This window comes from Puma concolor, chromosome E2 (assembly GCF_028749965.1).
Source record: "Puma concolor isolate L17-30 chromosome E2, mPumCon1.1.hap2, whole genome shotgun sequence".
In the NCBI taxonomy this organism is placed as follows: Eukaryota; Metazoa; Chordata; class Mammalia; order Carnivora; family Felidae; genus Puma; species Puma concolor.
In genome coordinates, this window is record NC_141681.1 from 20,147,413 (window position 1) to 20,159,766 (window position 12,354).

The 12,354-nt window shown below is 37.6% G+C and overlaps 1 protein-coding gene across 3 annotated transcripts in view; it reads left to right on the forward strand.

Annotated features, from left to right (window-relative positions):
* TERB1 (telomere repeat binding bouquet formation protein 1) overlaps nucleotides 1-12,354 on the forward strand; it is a 46,582-nt gene extending 34,228 nt beyond the window's left edge. Inside the window, exons 13-17 of one of the 3 annotated variants that reach the window (XM_086689253.1) lie at nucleotides 722-786; nucleotides 1,090-1,185; nucleotides 7,133-7,282; nucleotides 7,580-7,645; nucleotides 11,989-12,354. In XM_086689253.1, the coding sequence (XP_086545379.1) occupies nucleotides 722-786; nucleotides 1,090-1,185; nucleotides 7,133-7,282; nucleotides 7,580-7,645; nucleotides 11,989-12,176 (565 nt within the window). In that variant the 3' untranslated portion in view covers nucleotides 12,177-12,354. Of the gene's footprint in view, nucleotides 1-721; nucleotides 787-1,089; nucleotides 1,186-7,132; nucleotides 7,283-7,579; nucleotides 7,720-11,988 lie in introns of those variants that run through there. The other 2 variants (XM_086689251.1, XM_086689252.1) reach the window with 2 other exon arrangements.

Consider the following 12,354-nt stretch of genomic DNA (forward strand, 5'->3'; position numbering starts at 1 on the left):
TCAACGTTTATTTATTTTTGGGACAGAGAGAGACAGAGCATGAACGGGGGAGGGGCAGAGAGAGAGGGAGACACAGAATCGGAAACAGGCTCCAGGCTCCGAGCCATCAGCCCAGAGCCTGACGCGGGGCTCGAACTCACGGACCGCGAGATCGTGACCTGGCTGAAGTCGGATGCTTAACCGACTGCGCCACCCAGGCGCCCCTATAAAACCATTCTTGATGTTAATTTTAACCTGATTTCTCAGGGATGTGGAATTGGAAAGCATTGAAATATGCCCTTGGGCCAGCTCTCTTGCTTTCTGTCCCATTGCTTTTGTTCCCTCCTTTTTTTTTTTTTTTTTTTACATTTGTTTGCTTGTTTATTTAAGTAATCTCTCCACCCAACATGGGGCTCGAACCCGTGACCCCAAGATCAAGAGTCGCATGTTCTTCCAACTGAGCCAGACAGGCACCCTATGTTTTTCTCTTTTATAACTTTTTCCCTGTGTTTCTGTTGGCATCAGTATTATTGCCTTTTGGAATCTTATTTAACTCCACTTTTAGAAAGGAGGCTATAACCATTACAAACGCTACTTTGGCAGAATTTGATAGACTTTGGTAGATCCTGGTTCCATCTCCTGCCTGCCAAACACCCAGAATCACACCACTGCTTACAGAAACATTTGTGCAGACACTGAGCAGTATGTTTACTTTTAATTTCTGGTGTCTGTTTTCTTTTAGTGACCATGTTTTTAAACCTCCAATGCCTGTTGTCAAAAATAGAAAGCAGGAGTTACCAGTAACAGGTATGATTAAAAATATTTCTTCTTTGATTTTTTAAGAAAACATATTTAGGTGACTAATACAGCTAAAAATGTAATTGGTATATTTGCCCTCTAACATATAAGCCACACTTTTGACTCCTTTCTGGTGTAAATACTTTAATCACCTGTTATTGACATCCAGAACCTTTCTGTTTATCCAACAAGATGACTGAATATGTAGTACTGTACTAAAGTTTATGAAAATCTTGAGAATTAATATATCATGTAAATGTCAGGTCCTTTTCATTAATCAAAAGAATCTTAAATATTGCAATTTTTTTCCAGATCCATTTACATTATGTTCAGATATAATAAATAAAGAAGTCATCACTTTTCTAGCAACTGACAGTCATTCTAAAATGTTAAAGTATAGATGCTCAGGTAAATATTTTTTATACAGTTATTTTGTAATTAAAACTTTATATGATATTAGTTAACTAGACTTTATAATAATTCTGCCTGTGTGATTTAAACTTCATTGCCTTTAGGATCACCTGGGTGGCTCAGTTGGTTAAGCATCTGACTTCAGCTCAGGTCATGATCTCGTGGTTCATGAGTTTGAGCCCCACATCAGGCTCTCTGCTGTCAGTGTGGAGCCTGCTTCAGATCCTGTCTCCTTTCTGTTGCCTGCACACACACACACTCTCACTTTCTCTCTTAAAAATAAATAAACATTGGGGCGCCTGGGTGGCTCAGTCGGTTGAGCAGCCGACTTCGGCTCAGGTCATGATCTCATGGTCCGTGAGTTCGAGCCCTGCGTCGGGCTCTGTGCTGACCGCTCAGAGCCTGGAGCCTGTTTCAGATTCTGTGTCTCCCTCTCTCTCTGACCCTCCCCCGTTCATGCTCTGTCTCTCTCTGTCTCAAAAATAAACGTTAAAAAAAAAAAAATTTTTTTTTAAATAAATAAACATTAAAAAAAAACACTTCAGGGGCGCCTGGGTGGCGCAGTCGGTTAAGCGTCCGACTTCAGCCAGGTCACGATCTCGCGGTCCGTGAGTTCGAGCCCCGCGTCAGGCTCTGGGCTGATGGCTCGGAGCCTGGAGCCTGTTTCCGATTCTGTGTCTCCCTCTCTCTCTGCCCCTCCCCCGTTCATGCTCTGTCTCTCTCTGTCCCAAAAATAAATAAATGTTGAAAAAAAAAATTAAAAAAAAAAAAAAAAAACAACACTTCATTTCCATTAGAGAAGTAACAATCTGGAATATCATAAAACATTCAAATTAATACCTCTTATCTGCATTAGCCGGTGCTTCCAGTATTCATTATCTGAATCACCATAGCTAACATTTTTTAAATTACTTTATTATTCTGTTTTTGTCACAATTAATACCATCTATGAGTTTAACTTTTCTGAGTAAGGTAAACGTTTTGTATATTTTCAGAGAGCATCAGTGGGTGTATATTCTGGATAATGCTGTACACATTAGGCATTAAGTGTTAAACAATATCTATTTTTACGTCTGTAGTTAGTATATAAATGTTTCTAGTATTATATGCCCCATTAGTTATTTTTTATTAATAATTTATTTTTATTTACATCCAAGTTAGTTAGCATATGGTGCAACAATGATTTCAGGAGTAGATTCCTTACTGCCCCTTACCCATTTAGCCCATCCCCCCTCCCACAACCCCTTCAGCAACCCTCTGTTTATTCTCCATATTTAAAAATCTCTTATGTTTTTGTCCCCCTCCTGTTTTTATTTTATTTTATTTTTAATTTTTTCATGTTTATTTATTTTTGAGAGAGAGAGACAGAGCGCAAGCAGGTGAGGGGCAGAGAGAGAGGGAGACAGAGAATCCAAGCAGGCTCCAGGCTCTGAGCTGTCAGCATAGAGCCAGACGCGGGGCTCGAACTCAAGAGCATGAGATCATGACCTGGGCTGAAGTAGGACACTCAACCAACTGAGCCACCCAGACACCCTCCCCTCCCAGTTTATATGTTATTTTTGCTTCCCCTCCCTTATGTTCACCTGTTTTGTGTCTTAAAGTCCTCATATGAGTGAAGTCATATGATATTTGTCTTTCTCTGACTAATTTCACTTAGCATAACACCCTCTAGTTCTATCCACGTAGTTGCCCCATTAGTTATTTGTTCTGCAGGGGCCCTGTAAATGTTCCATCCATCCAAGGGACGCTTAATCCATCCCTTTTCCTCCTTCATACCCTGGTATTTCCTCTTTGTTTTAGTGTCACACTCTGTTACGTGGACAAAATTGAGGCTCATGTTAGGCTCAAAATATCACTATTCTTTAGTCTTGGATGTAGAGTTTGTCTCTATTACTCTAAAACTAGCTATACCTAACTATAATCTGAATGCCATCTGTTTTTTCTTCCCCATTTTAATACTTGTGAAATCTTTCTCTTCATTACCTTTCTATCCATTAACTTCTTTTGTCCCCACTTAAACTATGTTCATTTCTTCTTGTCTTAAAGAGAAAAATCTAGAGGTGCCTGGCTGGCTCAGTTGGAGGAGCATGTGACTCTTGATCTTGGGATCATGGATTTGAGCCCCACGTTGGGTGTAGAGATTACTTAAAATAAAATTAAATTAAATTAAAACTTAAAAAGGAAAAATTTAAATACTTTATGTGACTTACTGTCCCTTCAAATATTCATCTGCTCTTTCTTTCATCATTACCAGATACTTGCTCTTTCTTCTTTCTCTTTCAATGTATTAATTTCCTTCTTAGTTCCTTGCAATCTGGCTTCTTTTATTGCCATTCTACTAAACTTTAGTGTTAAAGATTATCTGAAGCCTTTTTTCTGCCAAACCAATGACTTTTTAAAAAATTCTTCTCCTTATTAGTATCACTACACTGTTGATAACCATTTCGTGGAATCCTCTCCTCTCAATAGTTTAAAGACACAGTTCCCAAACTATCCACCCAGACTCCCAGGAGGTCTGTGGTGAACTTGAAAGGGCAGGACAAAATACTTTAAATTTTATAAATGAGTGGCGCCTGGGTGGTTGAGTCTGTTAAGCATCTGACTCTTGATTTCAGCTCTGGTCATGAGCTCACAGTTTGTGGGATCGAGCCCTGTGTCAGGCTCTGTGCTGACAGCGAGGAGCCTGCTCGGGATTCTCTCTCTCCCTCTCTCTCTGCCTCTCCTCCACTTGCATACACAAGCACTTTCTCTCTTTCTCTCTCTCTGTCTCTCTCTCTCTCTCTCTGTCTCTGTGTCTGTCTCTCAAAAAAAAATAAACATTAAAAAAATAAATTTTATAAGTGAAATACATAATAATCAACATCTTTTGGATACCACAGGAACTACTAGCTCAGAGTCGTTACACTTTCACCATTAGCTTGCACTGCATTCCTTTTGATGATTTCATGTCATTGTGGACCTGAGTTTCCAGTCGTTGTGATAAAAAGCAAGCACTACATGAAAATAATGTGGAACAGGAAATGAGGGTGGCAGTGTCAGTCAGATTCCAAGATAGGAGAATTTGTTCTGTACCTAGTAAGTGCATATATCGCATTAGGAGTAACTGTGATTAGGGGTGCTTAGCTGGCTCAGTCAGTAGAGCAGTGTGACTCTCCATCTCAGGGTTGTGAGTTTGAACCCCATGATACTTATAGAGATTACTTAAAAATAAAATCTTTTAAAAACAAAGGAGTAATTGTGGTTAATAAGAATGAAATCTAAATATTTTTCAATTTAAGTGTATTATTTTTTCAAATGGCTACTAAGTTATTAGAACATAAATGCTTATTAAGTTGTTTGGGACTTAACAGAAGATTGGTATTTCTTTTGGCCTAGGAGTGCCATAAAAAATCACCAAGATCTCAAGGATGCCATGACGTGAGAAAGTTTGGGAACCTCTGGTGGGAAGTATTCCACAGGGCAGAGGAGATACTTTATTACTGTTAACTCCCTTTCATATCTTAGTTTGTTTGAGATGGTTCTTTCCTAGTTCCCTTCTTTAATGATGATTCACTCACTTCACAGACACTTAGGGAGTGTTTATTCTTTGGCAGGCATGGGGATCAGATTAATAGAACTAGTCCTCGTCTCAAGAAGTCTGAAAAACACTTCATTTTATCACCTTTATTACTTTATCTTTCTCTTCCTGCCAAATTTCTGCATATTTCCCCAAGACATAATCTATAGCACTTACTCAATGCTGTTTCAACATCTGCTTTTGTGGCATCACCTATCATACTGATAATTTTCAAATCTTTATCTCTACACTTGGCTTCTACCTTGGATTATATATAGCCTCATCCTCCTTTTCTAGCTACACCTAAGACATATTTCAATATCTTGTTTTTACTTCAAGGTTAATGTATTTAAAACACAGCATCTTTCTCCCTTTTAAATTGCCTTCCCTCCAGCCACTCCATTTCTATTAGTGTGGTCACTATTCTTTTGGCCTCCCAGATTTCAAACTTTAAATCATTTATAACCATTTTTTCTCTTTATATCCCCTATTTCTAGTCTGTCAAATTTCATTTTTTCTTCTTTCCCACATAGGCCCTTTTTGCTTCATGCTTCAATTACACCAGCAAGTTTCTAGCAACTTTCAATTACACTTTTTTGTTTTTCAGTTTTAAGTCTCACCAACCCCCAACTGTAATGAGCATATTGCTGTTAACTTCTCTTTCTAATATGTGCTTTTTGTAGACTTTTATTCTGCTTCCACTTGTTAAATTTTATTGCATATTTGTTCTCTTTAAGTCTGCCAGAAAGTTGCTATGCTTATTCCAAACTTTGTCATTCAATCAACTATCAAATTACTTAAGAATTATCCTAAACTTTTCCCTTACCCCAGTAGCTCATTATTCACCAGTTTTTACCTCAGAAATCTCTACATTCTCCCTGTAAATGTCTTGTTTCAGAATTCCTCATTTATATTCTGGACTGTTGAAGTAACCCCTCAACTGAACCTCTTACCTTCAGCTAAACTTTCTATGACACAAATGAAATCATGTCATTTCCCTGCTTAATAAATACCCTCTAGTTCCTTCCCCATTGACTTGCAGATAGAAATAGCATGGCTTTCAAGACCATTGTCATCTGGCCCCCTGCAGCCCTCACAAGACTCAACTTTCCTCCTACATTTTTCTCATACTTTATACTCCAGCCACACCAAAGTACCTATAATTCTCTGAACACGCTATGCTTTTTCAACTTTTTTGTTCTTTTACACATGTTTATGGTACTTGAAATGTCCTCATCCTAGCCAACTTCCTGCCTGGCTAACTTCTAGTCTTTTAGTAGTGGGCCACTAATACCATTAGGCGACAGGCAGATGGGGAACTTTATAATGGATGGATGTGGCTAACATCACCTGAACCTAGTGATCAATCTTAACATTAAAAAAAAAGAGAGATAGTCAGACTTTATGTGCCTCTTAATATGATACAGTGAGAGGTCCTCAATACTGCCTGTGAGGAATTCTACTAAAAACAATTGAATCTGAATCTAATCAATCATCCAGATATAAATACTAGTTTATTGGACACACAGGAACATTTTAAAGCATGCACCTAGGATATAATCAATGAAACCTAGCCTTTGGGTAACTCCATAGTATAAATGATCTAGTGTCTATATCAAGTAAATGACAAGGAGGAAGAGAGGAGACTAGATTGATTAAAATAAACTTGAGGCATTTCAACTGAAGGTAATGATGGACCTTCTTTGGATCCTGGTTTAAACAAACCAATTGTAAAAAGAAAGTTTTGAAATGATGGGGAAATTTAAGCACTGACTGGATATTAGATTATATTAGACATAATTTTTTAAGGTTTGATAATGGTTTTGTGTGTTTAAAAAAAGTCCTTCTCTGTTAGGGATGAATATGAAGTATTTACAGATGAAATTATAGTTTCATGCAAATTCCAGGCTCCATAATCTAGTGTATACATGGAGGGCAGAGCAGAATAAGTGGGTTATAGACAAAATATGACTGACCATAACTTAATAATTATTGAAAGTGAATGATGGATATGCGGAAGTTCATTATACTTTTCCCTTTACTCTTGTGTGTTTGAAAATTTCATAATAAAACACTGAGACAAAAAGAGATGACTGGGCATAAGAGTCACTTCCTCTGGGTATTTTTCCTAATGGTGACTCCTGCTGAGAACCTGACCAAACTAGATGCTCCTTTTCTATATCATCCTAACTGTTCATACCTCTATTGCAACACTTTTTTCACTGTATTGTATTGTCTTTAATCTTGCACATGACTGACCTTCTTGACATATTTATAATTAAGTTCCTGATTTTACTTCAGTTATCATCATAAAGATATTTGCTTTCATAGATTTGTTACTAGATATTTTGTAATACCTACGCATCACTTTAATTTGTTTTCTTTTAGGTTGCATAGCAGTAGGAAAATCCCTGAATAGCCGAAATTTTAGCAAGCTCTTGCACTCTTGCCCATACCAATGTGATCGTCACAAAGTCATTGTGGAAGCTGAAGACAGATATAAAAGTGAACTAAGGAAATCACTTATCTGTAACAAAAGTAATTAATTCAGCAGCTTTGAAACTGTTATTATGACTCTACCTTTTGAACTGTAATCTAGAACATGAAGTATATTAAAAAGTTAGCGGGTAAAATCATGTTGGAAAGAAAATATCTTAGAGCAACCAGTGTTTTAAGATGTACCCAGGGAAAAGATTTAGTCTCTGGTCATTTAAAAATTCTTCCTAATCCATCTAAGGATTCCCATTAGAAGGGGGGAAAAGGAACTTTCATACTAATGGAATTGATGTGCAGATTGATACTCTAAGTACACTAAATGTTTTCTGTATTTTTCAGAAATTCTGCTGACCCCACGTAGGAGACGACAACTCAGTAGTGAATCTACTACCTCTGGAGGAATAAGTTAATATATTTAATTATTAAATAAACCTAAATTTCATATAGTTCTGAGAAAAAGAGGACAGCTAAATGATGGTTTCTCAGTCCCATTGATGGTTCTTAAATGATAACCGTTGGGTCTGATGAGGGTCATAGTTCGGAAAAAAAGGGGCTTCCCACTTCCCTTCCTCATGTTGCTTTCTCACTCATTGCTTGCCCGCTGGGGAAGAAGCAGGAGGACACTAACATTTATTAAGCACTTACTAGGTGTTAGGTATTTTATGGATATTTCCTTTGATTCTTATAATAACATTATAAGGTGTGTAGTATTTTATTTCCACTTTAAGGCATAATGAGTTGGCAAATGGCAGAGCTTACATTCAAATGCAAGCCTGTCTTTCTCCAGAAGTCCCTGTCCTATCCTCCTGATCACATTTCTATTTTAAGAACAAAATTATTCTCCTATGTATAAGTGCTTCAGAGAGATTTTGCAAAAGATTTTGGTTCATAACTACAGCACTTCAAACAATCAAAATTTAAGAGACAAATAGTCTAAACCTTTAAAGCCCTGCTTAAAAATCAAAATACTTCTTGGGGTACGTGGGTGGCTCAGCCGGTTGAGCATCTCACTCTTGATTTCAGCTCAGGTCATGATCTCATGGTTCATGGGATCGAGCCTCATATCTGGTTCTGCGCTGAGAGTGTGGAGCCTGCTTGGGATTCTGTCTCTCCCACTCTCTCTGCCCCGCTTCCACTCACGTTCTCTTTCTCTCTAAAAATAAACAAGGGTGCCTGAGTCAGTTAAGCATCTGACTTCGGCTCAGGTCATGATCTCACGGTTTGTGGGCTCGAGTCCTGCATCGGGCTCTGTGCTGACAGCTCAGAGCCTGGAGCCTGCTTCAGATTCTGGATCCTGTGTCTCCCTCTCTGTCTGCTCCTCTTCCACTCGTGATCTCTCTCTCTCTCTCTCTCTCTGTCTCAAAAATAAATGGATATTAAAAAATAATAGTAAAAATAAAAACTAAACTTAAAAAAACCAAAATGCTTCTTAAATGATGAGTTAATTTATGGGAATTTTTACTTAACTACAGGATTAAAATTTCAGGTTTATCACCATTCCAAGTTTATTACAGAGACTTAGTGAACATTACCATTTTCTTCTCTTCATATGAAATTAATACCTGCAGAGTAAGAATAAGCAGTTAAGTACTTTACTTGTCAAAGTAACCTGGAATTTAGTAACATTTATTGAATTATTCTGTTATTTATTGCAAAGATATTTAGACATTCATATGGAAACATTTTACCATATACTTTTATTTGGCCATTTTCACTGCTAAAGCTTTAAAAGAAATTTCAAATTTATTTTTAATATTGTGGTGTTTTTTAAGTTTGTTTATAATCTCTCTACCCAACATGGGGCTTGAACTCACAACCCTGAGATCAAGAGTTACACACTCTTACTGACTGAACCAGCCAGGCACCCCTGAAATTTATTTTTTATATCTGGGTCTTTTTCCATGTTAAAAGTTCTGCGTTCAGGGGTGCCTGGGTGGCTCAGTCGGTTAAGCATCCAACTTTGGCTCGGGTCATGATCTCACAGTTTGTGAGTTTGAGGTCCTCGTCGGGCTCTGTGCTGACAGCTCAGAGCCTGGAGCCTGCTTCAGATTCTGTCTCCCTCTCTCTCTCTGCCCTTCCCCCACTCACACTCTGTCTCTCTCTCAAAAATAAACATTAAAAAATTAATTAAAAATTCCGCATGCAAATTAAAATTAACTACAGTACTCCTCTAGGGCAGCCCACTTTTTGAAGTAATATTTTCCGTAGAAACTGTTAGAAAATGGTTGTTTTTCCATAGAAACATGTTGCACTTGGAAAACTTGCTTTTGACAAGGAGTTGGCATCAAATGAATAATGGATTTTTTTCAGCAACATGACTTAAAAACAAATATGTAACAATTTAAAATATCCTATAATTGGGGCACCTGGGTGGCTCCGTCAGTTGGGCATCCGATTTCGGCTCAGGTCATGATTTTGCAGTTCGTGGGTTCGAGCCCTGTATCATTCTCTGTGCTGACAGCTCGGAGCCTGGAGCCTGCTTCGGATTCTGTGTCTCCCTCTCTCTCTGCCCCTCCCCTGCTCACACTATGTCTGTCTCTCTCAAAAATAAGTAAATGTTAAAAAAATTTTTTTTAAATATCCTATAATCATTTTACATAGTAAAATCATTTGTAAAGCCTCATGAAAAGCACATAATTGTGGTTGTACATTGATTATACAGAGGGATCCTAAATACTATTAAGTGACATTCAGCTCATAAGTACATACATCTTTTTTGTAGATTAGAATTGCTTTAGCTAACGCCAAATGGCTAATAATTTGGTCTGCTTTTTTAGAATTTAGAAAGGCATCTTGAGATACTGATTAGATTGAACTTCTCTTTCATAAGTAGGCTAAGAATGTTTGGTACATTGCCATTTTTCCTCCTTGATTTCCCTTTCGTTTCAAGACACATTTATGAGCATTCATTTGGTTGTAGGTTGCATTCAAATTTGAAACCATTCTTTTGAGAAGAGACCATTGCAGCATCTAAGCATTTAAAGAGACTTGGCTCTCTTTTAGGATAGACTGGTGTCTTGAGAGATTTTGAAAAATAAGAGTCCCTAGAATTGAACCTTCTTGCCTACTTTCCCTTACCCTTTCCTAAAGCCTGATCAATGTTAAGACTAGCACTAAAGGGGTTCCTGAGTGGCTGTGTTGGTTGAGCATCTGACTTAGGCTCCGGGGCCATGATCTCGTGGCTCATGAATTCAAGCTACGCCCCCTCCCCCCACTCCCTCTCCTGCTGGCTGTCAGTGTAGAGCCTGCTTCGGATCCTCTGTCCCCGTCTCTCTTCCCCTCCCCTGCTCATGGTCTCTCTCTCTCTCTCTCTCTCTCTCTCTCTCTCTCTCTCTCTCTCTCTCTCAAAAGTAACCAAGCATTAAAAATAAAAAGATAGTCACTAAAGAAGTCACAAAGGGGAGCCCTGTGGGGTAGAGCTGCTTCCTCCTTCTAGGCTGCCCAGTACTCTGCTGCAATAACCTTTGAGGAATTGGGCACAGATGTAGGAGTCAGTGAGATGGCAGCTGTATTGGAAAAGTGAGAATTGGCTTTACATGAACAATTCCTGGACCCCAGTATCCTGAACGTTATAATAACCCGTCCACTCCTGATTATGAGTTCAAATCATTAAGCAAGTGAAATTGAAATCCTCTATTTCTTAGATGACAGCTTTCTAGTAGAGCTAAAAGTAAGCTCTAGTAGAGCTAAAAGTTTGAAACACTTTTTACCAATAATTAGATATTATTTTAGGCACTGGAGATATAACGGTGAGCAAAACAGACAATAATTCTTATCTTCCTGGACCTTGCATTCTAAGTAATACCATTAAGTAATCATCAGACATTATTTTCAGTGATTTCTCAGCCTTCTGCTGGTAAGATTTTCATTTCTGTTTTAAAAGATCTGAACCATGCCTCCTATCCTAGGAGAAGTAGACAAATGGCTCACAGTCTTGACCTGCAAGGGCAAGATTTTCTAAAGTTGTCCCAGCACCACTGTTTCAATTCCTTCTAAAGTAAATAGCAGCCTTAAGTGGAAGTAGAGAAAACTCCTCCTATCAACATCTATCTACAATGATAACATGAGTTAGCAATGAACAAAAAACCTTACAAGAAAACTATTTCCTAGTAATCATCACCAGAAGGTATTTATGTACACAGATACCAACTGCATATTCTTTCTGTTGTAGAAAGTATCCCTAATAACCAGATAGTTAAAAACTTCCTTCTCCCTTGTGCAGCCTATTTTTTGAGTTTTAATCAAGCTGAGCACCCATACAGGTAGTGAATGTTTTTTAAAGTGAGTTTCAAAAGACCCTTTTTAAAAAAAATATTTATCAAGGCTGATAATTAAAGTAACAAGTGTCGATATTCTTTTTTATTCTATGAAGTTTTGGAGCCCTTTGGGAAGACTGTATCTGTAAGATAGGTAAGCTGTCTGTTAATTGTTCTCACAGGAATGTTGAGAGAATTAAAAATCAAATGTTTATAAATTCTTGTGCTTCTTGATTGAAAGATGTTCCACGTATTGCAATAGAATTGTTAAAATTATTGAAGAATTCACAGTGATAAGACCTAGCTTAATAGTAGGCACTCAATTTTTAAAATTGAAATGAATTTCTATATGATGAGTAATGCAGGCATGAAGCTTTCTCACTACATAGTTCATATCCTTAGAGTAAGTTAAGAACTTATCCTTAGAGTAAGTTAAGAAGATCCCTTTTCTCAGCAAGTACTTATATATTCTACGATTCTCATTAATTACAGAAAAAAGAAGAATTCGTAAAAATTTTACCAAAGAAGAAGTAAATTACCTTTTCAATGGAGTTAAGAAAATGGGAAATCACTGGAATTTAATTTTGTGGTCTTTCCCCTTTCAGCAAGGACGGAAGGCTGTGGATCTTGCTCACAAATACCACAAGCTGACCAAAGGCTCCAAGCATGAAGCTCCTTGATCAGAATACTTGTCAGTTTTTAGGTTTAACTAATAGAATACAATGGCTTGAAACACAATTTAAAATCTTCTAAACTCTCATGAAACAGAGAATGTGAAAACAATACTGTTTTAATTAAATACTCCTTGTGATTCTGTATCTCTTTGAATTATTAAAGTAACTTATAAAACAAATACAC